Source organism: Thermobia domestica, chromosome 11, assembly GCF_964235325.1.
Source record: "Thermobia domestica chromosome 11, izTheDome1.hap1.1, whole genome shotgun sequence".
Taxonomy (NCBI): Eukaryota; Metazoa; Arthropoda; class Insecta; order Zygentoma; family Lepismatidae; genus Thermobia; species Thermobia domestica.
The window spans coordinates 67,348,680-67,371,162 of record NC_137464.1 but is presented as its reverse complement, the minus strand read 5'-3'; the positions used below and the strand labels follow the sequence as shown (position 1 = coordinate 67,371,162).

Here is a 22,483-nt window from a genome sequence, read left to right as displayed (position 1 = left end):
CAACTTTAAAATGTGTCAGTCGGCTCCGCGCCACCTTGTATATTCTTAAATTAATCTCTACATGCAAACTTCATCTCAAAAATTAATTAAACCAAATTGTAGGCAAAATAACATTATTTTTCTTTTTACTGTGAAATATTGTTAAGTAAAAGTCATTATTTGCACTTATCTTTCAATAAATTTGGTTAAAAGGATATTAAGTAAACGATTGTTCTTTGAAGATCACTAAAAAAAAAAAAAAAAAAAAAATCGTTGCTGATGATCATTTAAAAAAAATATACGGAAATCGAAGTTTACACAAATACATTCATACAAATACAAATACAAATAATAAAAAAAAACTTCAAAGCTTATTTCGATAGGAAATAAAAAAAATCAATGAAGCCCAAAATACTAAAAAAACAGCATAGCATTCCTGGTAATTTTATTAGAAAAAAATAAAACATTTCAAGAATTAGCACTGCAATAAAATAAGTCGCATAATCCTTCAAACAGTATAAAACTGTAAATATCAATTATACCAAACAAAAACAAAAAACAAAACTGTCTTTTGTTTTTTATAAGTCCTCAACGAATTACTCCCTTTAAAAAAAATTAAAGGTGCTGGGATATAATTGGAATGTTCAAGTGAATTAATATCTATGCAAGAACATCATTACAGTCACATCGAACTTGTATTTGCAGCATTCCTAAGCATGTTTTCATTCTATCTCTTCATTCCAACTCCATAATTTCCGGATTGCCAATATGCACTTCCCAACCAAAGAGGAAGAGCACTGACTGTCCTATCTCTGCTCTACTGACTTAGTGGACAATCTATCTATTTTGGGTTATTTCAGAGAAAAATACTCAGACAGTATTTATTTTCACTAATATCAGAGTTTCCTCAATTTATTCATGTCCGAAAAGAGTAAGCAGCTATTAAGGAATGCATGGAACTTTTCTTTTTAAAATTAGAAAAGAGGTAGTAATTGAAGTGTCGGCGAGACTTCTATGATTCGACTTTATTGGCGTTTATGGACTATCCGTCTGTTCCACAATAAATCGCGTAAAACTTATCCCATTTTAATGAAACTTAGTCTGTGCCTTCCTTCCATTTGTAGAAATAACCCTACTGTTAGGAATTGCAATCCATCAAGTACAAAGTAGGTAAAACGGATAATATCCTCTCCATGCTGCAAGTTTACACATGTACATGGAAGACAAATTTCCAATATAAACCGCGTTAAAAAAAAAAAAAAAAAAAAATCGATTATGAGAAAACGCATATTTTGTTTATGGAATTGTAAATATCCCCCACAGCTTATGATCTAAATCGGGCAACGTGTGCGTGGGTTTTCTCGGGGTTCTCCTGTTTCCTCCCACTTTCTTCATTCCACCATTTCATTCATCACTCATCATCACCGTCTCCTTTAGCCTAACCGGCATAACCGTGGGACGTAAAACTGAAATATTTCATTTTTTCTAAATCGGCCAAGAATGAAAGCGTGAATTGACCCCCTCTCCCTCTTTCAATTTCAAAAATATGTTCCACAGTAGTTTTTTAAAAAAATGTTCGATTTTCGCTTAATATCCCGTACATTTTCTTTGAGATTTCTAGATCATTCTTTCTGCAGGGAGTGATTTACTCTCGAAGTCCTCTCCACGGATTTCCTTAGAGCTCCACTATAAAATTTCTAATATTTATTCGGTTTTGACACAATATAATGTACACTTTCTTTTACTCTTTTCCTTAATCCTTAGTGCTTGGGATTAAGATCAGTCAACAATGAGTGGTGGATTCAGACTCCATGTAGGATTGGTAATTCCCCAATTTAAAAAATACGTATGTTTTACGATTATTTCCATTACAACTATTCGATTTTGGTTTAATATGTCACACATTTTCTTTAAGGTGTACCATCATTCACTCTGCATGGAGCTGAAATCAGTAACTAATAAGGTAGTGATACACCTCCTCCTCACCGCCGCTTTAAAAAAAAAAAAAAAAAAAAAAAAAAAAAAAAAAAAAAAAGTTCAAGAATAACATATAAAACTCATTTGGTTTTGATACAATATTATGTATACCTTTTTTGAATGTTTCCCACAATTCTCTATGCAAGAATGAGTAGTATATTCAGCTTCCATAAGTACCATGGAACACTCCTCCCCTCTCTATTCAGATTTACAATATAATTCAAGAATCTCGCATCATATAATTCACATCTCATATAATTCACTAATCTATCTCGCATTGACTCTGAATTAAACTTCTTCCTTGCTATAGTTAGATTCAGAATTCCCGAGTTACGTAATTACTCGAAACAAGAACTAATGCCTTTAATGAACTTACGTTCTCCTGACAAACGACGCCGCGGAGCTGAGACTTACTTTACCTGTATAAGATCATCAATGGCAAAATTGATTCTGAATTTTTACTATCGCAAATTAACTTCCGTGTTCCTCAGCGGCGAACTCGCTCTCTCAATTTGCTAACTTATGAAACACCTAGATTATCGATTGTAAAGTGCTCCTTGTTTTACAGGCTAGCGCACGATTATAATACATTGTCAACAGGATATAACATTTTTACCTTTGAGAGAAATTTTAGAACTCAGTTGATGAAAACTTTGTATATTGAGATTTGAACATTTATATATATATATATATATATATATATATATATATATATTATTCTTTAATATTTAGAGTTGAACTTTTTTGTATTTCTGTTGTTGTTGTTTTCTTTTTGTCTTTATGTTGTACAGTTTCAGCTAATTGGCCAAGTGTTGTATGAAACTTTGTGAATAAATAAATAAACAAATAAATAAATAAAATAAAATAAAATAAATAAATAAGAATCTTTCGTAAAAGAAATTAGATTTTCATAGACTAGGGCAGTACTTTTTCAAGCTTTACGCCATTCCCACTACTTGGTTTTAAATTCACTCGAGAACGAGAGTGAACCTCCCCTTCCCAAGTTTTTTTTTTTTTTTTTTAATACATTCTTTGTTAACTTTCAAGTATATTATTCAATGTTAATACAGATGTATGTATTTACTGAGATTTTCACATAATTCCCATTCTTGCACTTGAAGTCAATCAAATATCAAAACTCACTTAACCCCCCCCCCCAATCCCCGAAGATTTAAATAAGAATTCTATGATTAGTTTAATAAAAAATACAATTTTATTGAATATGGTCTAATTTTTTCTGAGAATTTACAAGTGTCTCAATTGCATGCAGTTGAAATGGGCCAACAATAAGAGAACGCGTTCTTCTCGATTTTATGTAACATGTTTTCCTGAATATTTATTAAAGATACTGCGAGTTTTATAAAGCAGTGTGTATGTTTTGTCAAAGATTACAGACTTACCCCTGTATTTTAATGTTGAAAATAGTGAGAAGGAGGAACACTCGCTTCAACAATGCACAGCGTTACTAATAGTAAATATTCTATGGATGAGAAATAAGAGACTTGCACCGAAATTTAAGTTTTAAACCATGCAATATTTCTCAATTAATAGCACATTTTTACCAATCCATCAATTTGTTACGTGAATTACTATGGAATACGTAATTCTGTTAGTGCAATTTCCAATATATTCAGAAGTTGTGTAATTTATACAAAATGGTAAAGATAAAGGAGACCAACATATGCATCGACATATAAAGATTTCTTTTATATCCACAAATAATTATTAGCAATTTACATATACACGCATATCAACTTACGAAGTTCCTTTATCACTCAAGGTTATTTTTTTAACAGATCATTACTTGAAGATTCGTATTTATACCATGCAAAAATTTAAGCTTTTTATCATTTTAAATGTATAACACTATGTATATCAGCTATTAATAACAAGTAAAACAGTTCAATACGCAAACAATGGGCTTATCTACCAGAGACCAGGTTTAAATTATTTTAACAGCATAACGCTCAGGAGGTATTGGAAAGTGAAGTTTATCTCAGAGTCTGGTAAGTTTGAACTTATAGCGTGAGTAATTGTACACAAAAGGGAAAACAAATAATAATGGAACATACGTGGGTTTAAAAACCGGCACTACATATTTGGGGATACACACTGAGGTCTGGAAGAAACTTTTCATAAACTGTTCTTTGGTCACTTAGTAAGTTGATTAGGCCACTTCTAACAGTTGATTAGCGACCATCTCGACCATGATTACATTAACTTTGTCGACATGAGTCTACTATTTGAAGATTTTATCAAATGTGAGTAGAGAAATTTTTCTCGCTATTTTAAACCCACATATTTTATTCCTTTGGTCTGAGTAAAACTGAACTGAAGAGTGAGAGAATGTATGGTTGTTCTCGGAGCATACTGAGTAGCGTAGTGGTTAGCGCATCGGCACGGTACGCCGAAGATCCCGGGGCCCAATCATGCACTTTTTCACGATGATTTGGTGTGTAGAAATAAGTCAGACTCCTTTTACTAATATAATTCAGACTCCTTTTACTAATATAATTCAGACTATGTTTGAGTTTTTTAGTAGATTTTGAAGTGAGTTTTGCTTTCCAAGAATATTGATATTTATTTGCTTGCTTAACTTTTGTAACCAAATACATTCTAATTAATTTTCTATAAGTCTTTCGATGTAATGATTACCAAAAGAGCCAGAAATAGTGCTGTTTTTAGAATATTTCAAATCTGTAATAAATGAGTGGTAAAAGACATCAAGAATCACAAGGAAAAGAACACTAGCAATGCCTTCACAGCAAACAGAATGTGAATCACTAGCATCTGAGAACTATCTATCAGGTGTGGAAAAGAAGGTTCTCGTGGGCCACAGAAAGTTTTGTTTAGAAGCAGTGTTTCAAAATGCTGTCGGTAACTTTTTTTAAAAAAGTTTAACTTTAAAAACAAACGGATGTACTAATGACAGCTAAATCAAAATAAAGAAAACAATCTGGCTAAAAGAAAGTGCCCAAAACAATTCCTCTCTCAAATTTAAAACAGAACCAATTACTTTGTCAAATTTTCTAATGTTTTCATATTCTTGATCCTGAAAACACGAATTAATTAAAAGGTAAAACAAACAATAGGTAAAATTAAAGCACGATAAGCAGTTGTTGTTGTTATAGTAGTATCAGACATTCTCAAAATCATAAATCTGGTTCTTGCTATCTTCCAATAAATATGTGGCATAAGCACCTGTTACAGATTTCTTAAATGTATTACCATAGCTATGATAAAATTGAACGAAGTGTCTCAGAAAATCGTAATGCAAAGAAGGAGAAATAAGCTTAAATATACGAATGCAAATAAGGTAGATGAAGCATATGAAACAATGATACAAATGAAGTATTAAGAGCACATTCCGCTCTATTTCAAGTAGCTGATGATCAAGTAAATGCTACTCACAGTAATATAATCCACTCTCACTCTTTTTGAAGTTATGGTTTCGTAAAATGTACTCGACAACTGCTCGAGACGCTTCCTAAACGAAGTTGTAGCCCCGCGTAGCGAGCCGCTAACGCTCTCGACTTTAGTGTGAGCAGTCCCAAGTTCGATTCTCCATGCGGACACTCGATTGAAGACATGTAACAGCTTTTACATGCCAGCCATCCTAAGGTTTTCCTCATTCACACCAGGTAAATGCCTGGATGGGATCTAACATAATGATCTTAGGCCGCTTCCTTTCTTTTTTCCCTCCCCTCCCCCTTAATTTCCCGGTTAGTGTGATCGCCGAAAGACGTCATGGACGGGCTAACGTAGCTGCCGAAGGCCCAAAAATCTAATTCCTAATCTTAACACTAACCCTGAACGAAGCTATTTTCGACCCATGTTTGTTAGAACTTCTCTCTCTCTCATTTGGTTCAAGAAACTATCTATCAAAATATGTTACTTATCACTACACTCTAGATATAGATACGAACTAATCAATACAGATCTTAAATAGCACTATATATATATATACAGTGGCGTATTTAGGATCTTATTTCGGGGAGGGCTTGAGAACCAGTAAGAAGCATTACTGTTGTACGTATAATACGAAAAAAAATAATAAAATTATTTCGGGGGGGGAGTTTGAGCCCGATAGCCAGCCCCCTAAATACGCCACTGTGTATATATATATATATATATATATTAAAGATGCATATGTTGAATAAAAAATCTAAATATATGGGAAAATATACATTACCATCACTATCTGTAGATGTATCGTAAACAGGTCTATCCACTTCGTCTGAGTAATTAGTTACCTTTTGCTTCAGTTCTTCTACAAACACTGATATTAAAGCGTCCATCATAACTGCCTGCAAATTCATATACAAATTACTGTTACTCGTTGTAATCAAATGTTACATTGATGAATAAAGTTACGCAAATTAACTATATAAAAGCGGTCTAGGTATCCTAAAAAGATCAAAACGTGATACAACTGTTTTCAAAATTTTATAGGGTAATAATTTTAAGGTTTACTGATCCATGAAAAATTACAGAAATTAGGTACAACATTAATAGACAATCTTACTCTTATATTATACTTCAAAAATGACTTGAATTTCTTTCAAGTTTTCCTACATTTGTTATTCTGTTTTATATTATTATTCACTATACAGGATATAAAAAAGTTATTGTAATTTTCTTGTTACTATAAAGACACAAAAATCTGATCTATTAAAATTAAAACTATTAATAGTGGCCTACATATTCTCGCGATGTAGGCGCGACATTACATTTAACCAATCGTAATAATAAGGTCTTTTCACAAGATCAAGGAGTTCACCCGACCTTTCCAGTTGTCTTCAAAGATTGCCGAGTTTCTTCCGTATTCGGAACTTTCGTCGTTATTACAAACTACAAATTTTCTCGAGGTTACTCGGTTCATTTAAAGATATTCATTAAACACAATAATTTGCTAGAGTTCAACTCACGAAGGGCTCAGGAAGTCGCGGAACTTTTGACTAACATCTAATATCAGGATGATTTCTTCCCTTACAAGAAAAGTTCGGGTGAAAACGCTCGCCTGCAGAGGAACTAAGCATACAATTTGAAGAACCAATTCATGTTGATTATAACAAGCGAATAAAATTCCTGTACGGTTGTAAACTTTTCGAGAGATTCAACTTGGAAATTTATATGAAAAAATGAGTATATGCGCATTTAATTGCGTTAAGTACAACATTATTAGCAACGAATATTGACATATGAATTGAAATCTACCGAAAGTAACAGAATAAACTGTTTTGCAATAACTAACGGATTTGTTAGTTAAAATTAGTCATTATACTGTTTACAATAATGATAATTAGACATGAAAATTGATCACTGTTGTTCTTCTGTTCTATGAAGAAATGACGCAGGCAAAAGATTTCCTTGCACCATGAATTGCGTTGCATCCATCAAGAGAACAGTTCGCATAACCAAAGCGAAAAGCAAATTCAACATCTGATTCAAAAGATATATAATTTGTTCGGTAACCTGCCTTGTGGAACGCAAACTGAAACAATCCAATGTATCGCGGTGATCAGAACTGATTCATTAGCATGAACACGAACTTTATTTGATTGTTTTGTTGGTACATCATAACGTCCGGACGAAGAAGTTTCAAACTATGTACAAATCTCTTGTCGTAATCTTTGATTGGACGGAATCCAAACATATCAAATGGTTGTACAAATCGTGTGCAGTTCTTTGGTATATTCGCAACCATTACGTCTTTGCCATCCGTCATCCAACTTGAAATAAACAATTTGTCTGTGAATGGAAACCAGTGATCAAGCAGTAGCAAGTTCAAGCCATCAGGTCTCTAGGAGGCGCAATCGTGCATTTAACGTTGAATCTTTCGAAAAGTTCTTAACCGTACAGGAATTTTATTAGCTTATAATTTGCATTTCAAATGGCATGCTTAGTTTCTCTGCAGGCGAGTGCTTTTTCCCTAACTTCCCTTGTTAGATCGAATATTGTCTGGACTTAATATATGATGTGAATAGGTCCTTGCTTTTCTATTAATCGCTAGTCCACATCATGCAAGTTTCGAGTATTTCTTTATTTAGGTGATTATTGGATCGTGTGAAAGGAGCCTAACCCAAAGAATAATAGTTTAATGTGAATTAACAACAAACCTGTTTTGAAAATACTTGAAGGATTTTGGACACTCTAGTTCCATTTTCAAGCACCATAAACTGAAGAAACAAACATGGTAAACAATCAGGGTTGTCCTCCTGCGAAGGCTTCGCGAAATCCCATGAAAGATCTTCATACTTCAATCCGAGCAATAAAGTCTGTTTTCAAACAAAACAATAATTACTTTATTTGAAAAATTAACACGTAAAAATACAATAATTTTGTAATTTGATTATTAAAATTCATAAGTATTTATGAGAGCAGTCAGTAGTAAAAAACATATGCTTTAAAGCGGAATATCAACTACGTGAAGAATTTTAATACTCTTCATAAATATTTAAGAACATTTCCTAAAAGTTTATTGTAACTATGAGACGAGACGACATTATTCTGCAACAAGATTCATCAACAATACATTTTTTCTGCTAATGGCTGATATTAAAAAGATTGTTAATTAAAAACTACTTTGAATTAAAGAATTAATTTTCAAAAGATTCACTTGGGTTTAAAAAACAGCCACCACTAATAGACGTATTAAAGCGTCTGCAAAGGAATTAATATATACGATGAAATACGAGAACAACGGCAAACAACCCCCTCCCTAATATACATATACAATTAAAAGGACACAAAAGAAATTCTTTTATATTTTCTTCTGGTTGAGTATATCTAAACTAAGAAGAAACTAAATAGAAGGTTAGAAGAGATTAATATCCTCAGGGTGTTATCACAGAGTGCTAAAAGTGGGAAACTCGAACTATTGGAACTAGAATCAAATATAGTTTCCTCACATTTGAATTATAAAATAACCTGTAACAGAATTTGCGAATTATATATCACATCGTTTCAACTAAACAAAACAGAATACAACAAATAGTGACATCAAGATAAGTAACAATTAACAATAGTATTAATCAATAATTATGATTTGTGATGATTAATTTATTAACAGTATTGTTTCTTTACTTTAGGTTTCACATCAAAATGTCTTCGGAAGAATCGTAGCCGCGTGTTCCCTTGGTTCAATATATATACTTCTTTGTTAGTAATTGCTTGCCTGTAGTGTAGAATTTGCTCGTGTTAATAATAGTAGAAATAACAAAAAGTAGTCTAAGTTGCTATTACTACATGCCTCAATAGGGATGTAGTGGTAGTGGCTGGAGGAGGAGGAGGAGGAGGAGGAGGAGGATGATGATGATGATGATGATGATGATGATGATGATGATGATGATGATGATGATGATGATGATGATGATGATGATGATGATGATGATGATGATGATGGTGGTGGTGGTGGTGGTGGTGGTGGTGGTGGTGGTGGTAGTAGTAGAAGAAGAAGAAGAAGAAAAATAGAAACAATCTAAGTATTAGTATTAGTAGTTGAAGTAGTAATAGTCGTTTGGTTTGAAGTAAGATTTGTTCCTTCTCTAGCAGTACATAAGTATAGTTTTTATATTATTCACCTTTATTATGATCACCAATGTAACGGGCATTAGAAAGCCTTTTATTTCTTTCAAGTAATGTAACTAAAAACCAAACCACTTGGCACAACGGCCCGATTTGTGGGCCTGGGCTCTTCCACGCCATCTGTTAGCGACTGGTGGATCCAGCCTTGCGCGCCGCGTCGCCCTATCGCTAACCGGCGTATCGGGAGCTTTCTAGACCTAGTGGTCGTCACGTCTTTCATTCACGCGACTCCCAGTTTGTCTACGACCTGAGTGGACGCCAAGTAATGTAACTACTAATCATTATATTGCTTATATATGTGCATACGCTTTAATTCAATTATATCTGTAAGATATAATATGTATATATTATATCTATAATGAATAATGTTATATATATATCTGTAAACAGAATTTAATAAGTATAGTCATACTGTTTGTATGTTCCTCACATTAGAATTTACCATTATAAGTTTAGCCAGATATTTTCTTCTGCTACTCACGGTGCTGAGTCTCTTTACATGTGATGGTATGGCGTGTACGCAGTAAAGAACAAAAAAAGAACTATCTACAGGCGTCAGAAAGATGGTTAGTACACTTATTGTTTATACTTCTACTTCTTTACAATTAGTAATACATTGAGAACAAGCGGAAAGGCTATTACTCACCGCAAAAAAAATATGTAGCAGAATTTTCTTCTACATGTAACAGGTAGCGCTTTCGAAACATGCTACTTCCTTCATCAGCCTGTAGAAGAAAATTCTGCTACATATTTTTTGCGGTGAGTAATAGCCTTTCCGCTTTTTCTCATTGAATATAATCACCACTCACAATATTGTGATAGTAATACATTGTTAAGATGTGAATGGACACTCTTGGTACGTCAAATTTTCGATCTACATTTTTGGCTTCCATTGAAAATTTGAGTAAGTAAAGTAAGATCTTCAGCAAGGTTTTAATTGAAGTTTGGGGCCTTGTAGTATGATTCAAGGAAGAAAACTTTCTTCCTAACCCTTTTGGTACTTTTAACTCATGTTTATATAAGACATTGTAATAATTCCTAACAACTATTACCCAGTGCTATGGAACTGACAGGCTCAAGAACGTGTTATATTTAGTGTTCTGTAATTTATATTTACAATATTTCAAATGTAACCTTCTTCCGAACTGCTAAATCTGCAACAGAACAATGTTTTTATTGTTCTGCAGCTGAACTAAGGGGTAATGTTAATTGTTTCGACGATTATTCCTTAAATAACTTCAAATTTGTTGTTTTGAAACTCAATCTTTTATGATACACTGTAGCAGTATATCATAGTGTGTATTTTAACTTCTTTTTCTTTCTTGTCTGTAGGTGCAGCAAAGTTGAGGTACCTTCAACCTACACCAACAAATTAATGAACTGCACTTAACAATATTTACAAATAATATATGTAACAACATCTCAATTCTTCAAATAAAAAAACCGAAAACATTCAATTAATTAAAAATAACTGTCTTTGTCACCATTTTATTGTAACCATCACTTGCAGTGATGGTGGAGTACTGCAATTTGCCTTCGGATGTAATAAAATTTTATAAATAATGTGAAAAAGCCGTCTAATAAAGTTATAAGCCGTCTAATAATGTGAAAAAGCCGTCTTATGGACTAATAAAGTTTATAACTCCACAACAACCACGAATGAACCTAGAGAACTTATGGTATCAGACTATATTGTAATAAACAAAATATAAAATATACTAAAATAACCTGGATTTCATCCATGACAATACGTGCATAGAAACCATGAAAGCAATGTGTTATTTACAATTTAATGAAATTCTTATAATAGGCTGTCCCAAAACAACTGTCAGTGATGCTCGTATTTCCAGACAACACCAAGAGGCGACCCAATAACGATGTAGACACGTAGTTCAACTTCTTGTGTAACCATGAGAATGCGCCAAAACTGTTCTGTTCACTCGTCTACGCTCAGCATCCGTTAGAAGAAGATATGTTGATTTTTAGAGTTCTTACGGATTTAAAAATGGAGAAACGTTGTGTGATTGGATATTAGGTTCGACGCGATTTAACAGCCTCAGGTACTGTGAAGAAGATAAAGGACGACTATAAAGAAAAAATGCATTACATGAGAGAGAATATTTCGGTGGCATATAAAGAGTTTGCCTTGTCACAGGTCGCGAGTCAGCCGTGTTAATCCCACACTGTGACTGGCCGTCGACAATGATTACTGAGGTAAACATTGGCGCACTTGTGGCGACTATTCGCCGCAATAGATATTTGTCAGTTTCCTTGAATCCTTAAATCATTGATCCAAATTCCAAAAACGTCCATCCAACGCATTCTGACCAATCACTCGAACCTAGAGTGTAAAAATTAACACTTCTTAGTACGGCTGTACACTTCTCATGTAGATTAGTAAATAAAAAACGTTTAATATGTTATGATTACACAATGGTTTACACTACATCCCTACATTGTTATCGGGTTGTTGTGTGGTGTTGTTTGCAAGTTGTTTTGGGACAGCCTTTGTATTATTATACCCAAGTGTCCATCTACACAATTCTGCAAATTTCTCCCAAGTATTGCACAAGAAAAGTTAAACTATTACGGTAAATATACATGGAAAAAAATGGGATCAAATTCTTTTGAGTCCAAGAAGGTTTAGAAAATTTACTACGCCATTATGGGGGTTAAAAATGTACTGTATTATAAAATTCAGAAATAATTTTCTTTATAACTAATAAAACCCCTTATATTAATGAAATAGGGGAAATATTAATATTGGAGCACGAATTTATTTAACACGATACTATCTTAATATTAGGATGAGCAATAAAGAAGCTATAACATTGCTCTCTGAAACCTAATCGTTTCAAGGCAATACAAACTCAGAACATCTCAATCTCATTATTAAGACTTCATGAATCATAGTAAGTAATCTCGTTTTTAAAGTGTACTAAATTTACACATATTTTAGTTTGTACTTTTCGAAAATGTGCACCATAGTTTTGCTCGTTAATACTTACACATTGTGTATTATCTATGACATATACTCCTTGAGCATTTATGGCTATCAGGACAGGAATATCTTGATGAGTTATGAGCGAAGTGAGACCCCGAACAGGTTGTTCAATCTGACCTTGGAAAAATGCACTCCTGAAAAGCATATTCAATAAGTAAAATATATAATATTTATATATTTTCACATAAATGACAGATATGAAATCTGTTTGTGTTGATCACAGCAGTCGGTAAAATAAATAACTTTTAATTTAATGTCCCACAGTAATGCCCTTAAGGCTGACGAAGACGGATAATTAATGAAAGTAAATGATTGTGGTATTATTTTTTTCGTTCTCCCAACGAGAATCGAACCCGTGACCACGTGTATCAAAGGCACATGCACTGACCACTAGGCCAGTAGGGAGGACACACAGCAGTTGGCTTTACTGAAAATTGACCAAATTAGAAATATATTTACCTTACAGCAAACATGTACATTTTGAAACGAAAACTAGATATAGGTTGCACATAGTGTATTTTAATAATTACTAATTACTAATTTTGTACTTTCTCAATGAAAAACGCATCTTTTTAATATGAAAATGCAACGAATAACACAATATCTATCACACTTCGACCAACAAACCAATACACATTAAAATTATCTTAAAACTGCTTTAGTACATATACCAGCGAAATGCCATATCCACGAACCTAACTTCTTTTCTAAAAAATTCGGACTTGTACGCCGATTTGAGTACAATCTGCTATAAATTGAAGGAAACCGTGTGCTGCTTAAATTACAGTACTCAAAACAGTAATACGTCAAAGTTTCCAAATGGTGTGTTCTGTATCAATTAAAAAGAAAACGGTACTCACCACTACGTCTTGTTGATTTGATGATAATATCAGAGCGATATTGAAATGATTATCCAGTAAAAAATAAACAAGATATAGTGATGAATCCTGTCGGCCTTTAATTTTTTTTTTTTTTAAGATTTTGGGAAAACAAATTACTGCTAGGTGGACTTATATATTTGTAATTATCATATATGGAAGAAGCAATACATTGTGAAGAAACTATTCAATTTATGCTACTTTTGTAGTGTACAACCAAACTTTTGGACGCTGGCGCCGATCTTTAACAAGACTATTTCTATAAGGTTGGTGCGACTGAAATGTCCGGAGCAAGTGCCTTACTTCCAAAAGAAAAAATGAAAACTTCAATATCTCGTTAATCAAAATAGTCGCCATCTGCAAACACATACTTTTACCATTGCTCAGCTAACAATTAGATTCTACAGCGAAAGAAGTGTCTGGAGTACTTGATTTGAATAAGTCGTCAACCGCATGCTGCACGATCATCAAAGAAGGTCTTTCCACCAAAGAAGTTTTCGAGTTTCTCCTCGACGGAAAAAGATGGTTTCTCTTGGACAAGAAAGATATGATAGATCAACAACACCAAAGATCACCTGGCGGTCACGCTGGCTCAGTGGTAGAGCCCTTATCTGTGGTGCATAAGGTTCCCGGTTCGATCTCTAGCCAAGTAAGTTTGTGGTGGACAACATCGTCTCCATGGGTTTTCTCAGGCACTCCCTTTCCTCCCACTTTTTCATTTCACCAATTCTTCCATGATTATTAACTTGCTTTAGCTTAAAAGGCAAAATCGTGGGACGTTAAACTCAAAGATTTCATTTCATTTCATCTTTCCCATCAAAGATCACCAATGCCAGCAACATCTACGATTCTTGGAAACTGTCTTGGACTTTGATCAAGATCTAATCAGTGGTCTAACCGTTTACGATTGTCGTAGCAGATCCATTATTATGAAAAGTGAAAATCAAATGCAGGGAACTTTCCCGAGTATCCTTTACACTCAAGAGAACTGCACACCTCCAGACAGCATTTCTTGCTGGCCGGTGTCAACTCATGTGACACCCGTAAGTCCAATTTTTTCCCCTTATTGATTGCGCGGAACAGCCGGTGTGAGCGTAACTCTTCTGCAACAGCACTGCAACTCGTCTGCAACACTTTTCCGAAGGTCGGCTCCCACGCTCTTCCTGAGGAGCTTATCATGATGTTGTTCGGTTCTAAGAGGTTTATTTTGCAATGCTGTGTAACCAGAACGAAATCCGACAAACGAAAGGCGAAAGATGCGTTCATTCGGCATTTCTGAACCGTATACACTATAGTAGAGTCCCGAAGACTCGGCCTAATGTGATCGAAGGGCGGCCGAGTTTGTGAAAATGCCGGGTTATCGAGAATGGGGTTAAAAAAGAATAAGTACGAGTGTTTCCTCAGAAAATACAGTACTGTACTTGCATATACTGGCTGCTTGAGAATACAATAGAGAATAAACTGCCCAAATACCCTTAAACAAAAGAAAAGTGCATACTTTATGAAGCATAGAGCCTTTATTATAAATGAAAATGAAGATTAATGAATACACACTGTATAGTAATTTACTTGATAAGACAGAGCTTAGAAAAATACTTTATGAAGGCACAAAGCTGTCTATAATGAAAATTAACTAACTGACTGCAAAAACTGGCTCTCTTTTTAAGGAAATGTGTAATGTCCTGTTGTTTTCCGCAGTGCACTCTACGTTTTGTTGCTCCATCACGAAGACGACGAAGGAACAATAAGTCTATTACTGACCCATCTTGTAGTTCAAAATAATGAAGGGTGGTTTCGACAGCCTCTAGTCCCTCACTATGTGATATTTTAGGGGCTTGTGCGGTGGAGCCCTCAACGTCAACGTCTTCATCATTTTCCGGCATTTCTGCATTAACTGTAGGGTGCCAGGGTGTGGCCGACTTATCCGGACTCCCGGGTATTCGAGTGCCGAGTTTTAGGAACTCTACTATATATATATATATATATATATTGAAGGGGGGTGAGGACGGAAGGCTTGCCGCGCAGAATATCCAAGTTTGAATTCGTAAAGAAAAGTCGCTCACAATTGTGTGTTCTGCACGGTGCACTTTCATTAGACCCTGTTCAACAATGCAGTGCTTCCTGGCTGTTTGAATACCCCTGCCAACTTAGTGGACGTGTACAGTTTGTGACGTTAGATGTGTAATCTTCGTCTATCCCTGTGTTGTATTGCTGAGGTGAGTTTCCCCACCAGACGTCAAAGGAGGCATTTCATTTGCACCAACCTAATAATTGTTAAGGGAATAAGTGAATCACTCAATTCGTTGATTGCGTCTGTAAGAGTTTTGCTGTTCAGTTTCAACCATTTATTCTGTGGCCTTGTTCATTATGTTAGGTTTCTTACATAAGATCGAATCACTTTGTAAACACATTTTACAAGTTGGTGCAAGAATTCTAAAAGTGAGATACGACCTTTTGGTGAATTAGTTTTTAAGCAGAGAATTCTTACAGTGATTTATTTACGAAAGAACTGCAGATTTAACGACTCTTCTGTATACAACAGGGATGGCAAACGCGTCGATCATAATCAACCAACAAGTCTGAGAGGTGGCCCGCGGTGATCTGCCATATGGTTTGCACTGATCATTGCATTGCTAGTATTGCATACGAGACTAGAAATTTCTTGTTTCGAAAAATTAGAAGCGAGTCAAGATGAGAAGTACGTTTTAAATTCGAAAAATTAGAAACGAGTCAAGATGAGAAGTACGTTTTAAATTCGAAAAATTAGAAGCGAGTCAAGATGAGAAGTACGTTTTAAATTCGAAAAATTAGAAGCGAGTCAAGATGAGAAGTACATTTTAAATTCGAAAAATTAGAAGCGAGTCAAGATGAGAAGTACGTTTTAAATTCGAAAAATTAGAAGCGAGTCAAGATGAGAAGTACATTTTAAATTCGAAAAATTAGAAGCTAGTCAAGATGAGAAGTACGTTTTAAATTCGAAAAATTAGAAGCGAGTCAAGATGAGAAGTACGTTTTAAATTCGAAAAATTAGAAGCGAGTCAAGATGAGAAGTACGTTTTAAATTCGAAAAATTAGATGCGAGTCAAGATGAGAAGTACGTTTTAAATTCGAAAAATTAGAAGCGAGTCAAGATGAGAAGTACGTTTTAAATTCGAAAAATTAGAAGCGAGTCAAGATGAGAAGTACGTTTTAAATTCGAAAAATTAGAAGCGAGTCAAGATGAGAAGTACGTTTTAAATTCGAAAAATTAGATGCGAGTCAAGATGAGAAGTACGTTTTAAATTCGAAAAATTAGAAGCGAGTCAAGATGAGAAGTACGTTTTAAATTCGAAAAATTAGAAGCGAGTCAAGATGAGAAGTACGTTTTAAATTCGAAAAATTAGAAGCGAGTCAAGATGAGAAGTACGTTTTAAATTCGAAAAATTAGATGCGAGTCAAGATGAGAAGTACGTTTTAAATTCGAAAAATTAGAAGCGAGTCAAGATGAGAAGTACGTTTTAAATTCGAAAAATTAGAAGCTAGTCAAGATGAGAAGTACGTTTTAAATTCGAAAAATTAGAAGCGAGTCAAGATGAGAAGTACGTTTTAAATTCGAAAAATTAGAAGCGAGTCAAGATGAGAAGTACGTTTTAAATTCGAAAAATTAGAAGCGAGTCAAGATGAGAAGTACGTTTTAAATTCGAAAAATTAGAAGCGAGTCAAGATGAGAGGTACGTTTTAAATTCGAAAAATTAGAAGCGAGTCAAGATGAGAAGTACGTTTTAAATTCGAAACAAGACGAGATATTTCACGAATCTCGTGAGCAAAATTAATTCAGCCGAGTCTTATATCTCAAACACTGTTTTAGTGTTATGTGATGTGTGTATTTATAGTATAAAAACTATAAACTGATAAAGCAATTGCGTGACGACAATGAAGAGCATTTATTAACGTTTACATATACAGAAATTATTACACAATATCCTTCAATAATCAATATGGTTTAAATGCTGCTGTAACACACCCTTCGTATGCTTCTCGTGATGCGGAAGAATTCTGCTAACTTCTACATGAAATTAAAAAAAAAAATCAGGCCATAAATTTTGTACGCAAATTCACAAAACAAGTCAATACAACCTTTTCGAGATCGAGATAAGATGGAGACAAAAAAAAAAAAAAAAATCGTCTGGTGGGCAATATTATCATTGTTATTGTTTTAATTTTTCTCTAGCGGGCTAATGCACATGTAGGTGGATAGTCAGTAATTTCTGATGTAAAATGTTGCCCTCAAACCTAAAAAGGTTGGCCACTCCCTGATATAGAGTAACAATATGAGTGTGTTCCCCTTAGATATATTTATTATTATTATTATTATTATTATTATTATTATTATTATTATTATTATTATTATTATTATTATTAATTTTCCTTGATGTAACTTACACACTTAACTATAGATGTCTGTGTAAAAATTACATTATAATTAGTGGTTTAAGAAATTATTGAGTATGTAACCATTACAGACTAAAAGTCAAATTCATTGACATTTAATGTTAAGAATTTGAGCGTAGCTTCTGAACTAATTAAACCATTCTTGTGATCTTTCTCTCTTGTTTGTTGCCACGTTAAGTTGTAGACTGATTATTTACGGAATCACCCAATTTTGACAAAACATTAAAATTTTGTATTTTTAGTCCTGTGCAAAATAGTTATGGAACTAAAAACCATGTAAAAAAAAAAAAAAAAAAAAAAAAGTGACGGCTTCCCACATACCCCATTATAAAATTTGCAAGGTTTTTGCACTCTATGCTGTGTTACGTTTTGTAATCTGAAAATCTCTATTTTCTCCGAAGGAGCAGCCCCAAACCTAAATGACTGCATTCAATTTTGGAATTAATTCCAAATTTCATTTTCCGCCAAAAATAGTCAAGGAGCTCTCTACTGTGACTATTTATGATGTTGTTCCATTACTTACTTGTCTAAACAACCTTTATCTAAGCTTTAAATTGGATTGACCTGATATGAAAAACTTGAAGATTTTTTTTTTTTTAAATGAAAAACGAAACTCAATTTGGGCATAACTTCACCCCTTAACAATTTGATTAAAAATACGCCAACTACTATCCTTAAGTAGGTTAAATAAAAGCAAATGTTTATTCAAAACTAGCTCAGTTGAACTTCGTAGCCGACAGAAAATTTGAAAGTATATTCTTTACAAAAGCTTTCATATAAGTACAAATATATTTTTTACAAAAGCTTATAGTTTTTGTTTTCTTCTTTTATGTACCCACTTTTTGATGGCAATTATACATTCTTGATTTATTTAATCCTTTAAACGTAAACTTTTCGACATTTGTTGAAGTAACATTCTCCGGTTCTTTCCCAGAAAAGAAGCCTTTTTTTTAAGTGTACTGACAAGCAAAAAGGAATTTTTACATCTCTACAAATTCCTACAATCATCTAGATTGTTATTTGGTGTGACAATATGGGTCACAGTGAGTGGGTGCAAAACTTCTACTAACAGAAGGGATGATATTTTTATACACTTGTCGCTCCTTACGATCTTATTTACGAGAAGTATTGAAATTAAAAAGTAAAACCTCCTTTTATTTTTTTTTTTCTAATTGACAAACTGTTTAATGTCCTGAAAGACTAGAGAAAAAGTCTTCCCCCTCCCCCTCCCTGTTTTCGACCATATGACAACACCAAGGTTTTGGATAAAAATAATTCGCAAATATTTAAAGAGTTTCAGTGTTATAATTTACTCTTAAGACAGTTTTTGCATTCATTTTCCGTATGTCTCGACTTACGAGCTTCTAAGTACAACAGAGGATTTCTTTATCGAGTTCTTAGTTTTCTCTACATATTACTGAAATATAGTCAGTCAGTTCTGATTAAGGTATATACTTCCTAAATGAAAACAATATTCATACATGAATGCAGTAATATACTACTGTACTGTAATATTGATTGCTACTTGCAATATATTGCGAATGCTACCTTTTATGATTCAATAATGGAAGTTATTACTGAAATAACTAGATTACCCTTTATTCAAAGAAGCAAATTATATCCAAATAAATATAGCAGAGATTGAACAGACGTTCAGAGCTCTATAATTCAAATCACACAAATAAAATTACAGAACCTCCTTAAGAGCCTGACATACTAAAAATAATACAAAATTTACCAATTTTCTTTTGCTTGTTTTTCGTAAGTGAAAGGAGATAATGAAATACAACTTACTACAATCATAGATAATGTTATTCTACAACAGAAAATATGAATCTGAAGAATTTTCAGTGTTGCCAGAATAACATTTCCCCCAAAATCTAAGTTAAGGCAACGGCTAGAACGAAGTCAATTGGATTTGATTACGTATCATGTTGTTTTCGTATTCTGTGAACTACTTTTTAAATAATAGTTGTATTTAGTTTGTAATAAAAAAAAATAGTTTTAACACACAGTTATTAAAATTAAATAATAATGTTATTTAAAAAGTAGTTCACAGAAAACAACATGATATGTAATCAAATGCAGTTAAGTTCGTTTCTCTAGTCGCTTCCTTAACTTAGATTTTGGGGGGATTGTTATTCTGGCAAACACTGTAATTTCTATGAATGGCAACACTGAAAATTCTTCTGTTGTAGAATAACATTATCTATGATGGTAAGTTGCATTTCATTATCTCCTTTCACTTATGAATAAACAAGCAAAAGAAAAATTTGTAAATTTTGTATTATTTTTAGTATGTCAGGCTCTCAACAGCGAGTAACTGAAACATTTTTATATAGAGAGGTGACCAAATTTATAATTATAAATTATATTAAGAATATTTACTTTAATAATATTTACTGAAATATTTTGAATTATTTTATTGTTTATAAAGCTTCCTTTCATTTATAGTAATATGAGCATGTGACTGTTCTTTGAAACGTACTATTAGCTTTGTCAACAAAAGTAATTTCAACTGGAAATTGTCTACTTACCCGTAATATGGTAACGACCAACAAAATTCTAAATATTTTCTGACTAGTTTTTTAACTGGAGTATTTGTAGAAATTCTTTTAAATTGTTCCAAAAGACGAACTTCTGGTGATGTTTTGCTGCTAAAACGAAGCCATGACCATCCAGTTCGCCTAACGTGAGCTGGAAGAAATTTTGCTTGTTGCTCTCTGAAACAACAAGAATACTCATCAATATTTCAGCTCCTACAGTCAGTGTTGGAAATAAGCCATATTTTTAAAGGAATGTGCTTTAGTCCCTAGCAAGGATATCACTGATGTGAATTAGACTATTTAAGGATTTTCTTCATATGCCGCAAAAATACCTATCTCGAGCACTGCTTTTGGTTTTACAATTTAAAATGCTTTAAAAAGAACAATAAATAAATAAAAGAGTGCATGGCTTAGCCCACAGTGCACACAAATGTTCATTGATATATAAAACCATGTGAATCTCCTACAATGACTAGACATTCCTAATTAATATTATTACTACCTTTTATTTTCGAAGCCAAAACGAGACTATATTTATTATCTTAACAAGACTATATTTATTTAATTTTAGTTGCATTAATTACTTTGAACTTTTTCACGTGAGTACAAAAATTAGTTGAAACTGAAATGATTTTAAGTGAGGGATAACATAACTTTGCATTCAACATTTGGTAACAAGAAAGAAAAAAAAAAAAAACTATGATCAAATAACATAATAAAAGTTGAGAAAAATATGAAGAGAGTTCAAGAATTGCAAAACTACAAAGAACGAAAATGGTTAGGTATACCAACAAACTCATGTAACATTATCTAATAAATAGCTTATATACCGTTCCTCCCGAGACAAAGGGGCGGTTTTTGTTTTTTTACTTTACCAGGAGACAAGTTTAAAGATTTTATCATCATTTATTCTATTGTGTTCTGTTAAAATTTAATTTGATCTCGTAAGTTATTTACTTGAAACGAAGAAAGTCAAACTAAATTTTTGAAAAAGATGACAAAATAAATAATGGCAAAATGTTTAAACTTGTCTCCTGGAAAAATTAAGGAAATGAGATAAACCCTTTTGTCTCGAAAGGGACGATACGAGCCGCTTGCTTTCAAAAATGTCTTCTTAACTTTCAATGCTTCTGGTTCCAGTGCAAAATAGCATTTTGACTGCTTAATTGGGAACACTGTCAATAAGTAAAAAACAAAAAATTTCACAAAATAAGCACTATGATAAACAAATTTATTAGCATATTACCTAAAATAAGGTAAATAAACAAATTCCACGCACCTGCGTGTATTATTTGTATTTTTAATTCTGTTATTTCAATACCTCCTGTAGTACTGGTATCTTCTTCAGGGAGGACTTAACCTTTGAATATGAATAAAGTTGATATTTACATTAATTAACTTACCAATATATCCTCCCGTAGGAAAATGTTTTCCGGACATATCGGAACAACAAGATAAACCCGTCTTCAGTGATAAGGTAAGAAGGATAAAGAAATACGGTATGGGAACAGGAATACATACCACTAAATGAGTGTGACGTAAAAAAAAAGAAAAAAAAGTACTAAAAAGAACGAACAGAGCAGAGTGGAAAAAGAAGAAGTTGAGTTTGAAAGAACCGTTGTGTCTATCCTAAGTTACTGTTGCCAGAACCTAAGTACACATCAAAGGTAGGTAGCCAGATTTCATCAATATTGCCGGAATCAAAATATATATATTTCCTGAACCTATTACATTATGTATATGTTGCTTTAGGTGAAGTAACAATTCTGACATACCCTCTTTTTGTGACTGTTTTGATAGTCTAATGTGTCCTTTAATTCGGATATCAATTTTGTGCTTGATATGACCTATATATGATCAGTCACATTTACACTGAGCACGATAAATACCTGACCTATTTAGTGCACCAACAAAATAACCGGTTGTTTAAACACCGGTTTTAACTTATTTTGTTGGCCCACTAAATAAGTCAGATATTTATCGTGCTCAGTATGAATGTGACTCTTCATATATAGATCAATATGCAATCAAACCAAGCGCAATAATAACAACCGAATTAAAGAACACATTAGACAATCAAA

The 22,483-nt window shown here is 33.3% G+C and overlaps 1 protein-coding gene across 5 annotated transcripts in view; it reads right to left on the bottom strand.

The window, feature by feature from the left end:
* The window catches only part of LOC145664137 (putative FERM domain-containing protein FRMD8P1), a 180,947-nt gene that overhangs the window by 48,878 nt on the left and 109,586 nt on the right, over positions 1-22,483 (bottom strand). For all 5 annotated transcript variants that reach the window (XM_081730533.1, XM_081730535.1, XM_081730537.1 and 2 more), the window contains exons 8-11: positions 20,394-20,579; positions 12,552-12,681; positions 8,076-8,234; positions 6,149-6,263 (exon numbers count right to left, since the gene is read on the bottom strand). In XM_081730533.1, the coding sequence (XP_081586659.1) occupies positions 6,149-6,263; positions 8,076-8,234; positions 12,552-12,681; positions 20,394-20,579 (590 nt within the window). The remainder of the gene's footprint in view (positions 1-6,148; positions 6,264-8,075; positions 8,235-12,551; positions 12,682-20,393; positions 20,580-22,483) is intronic.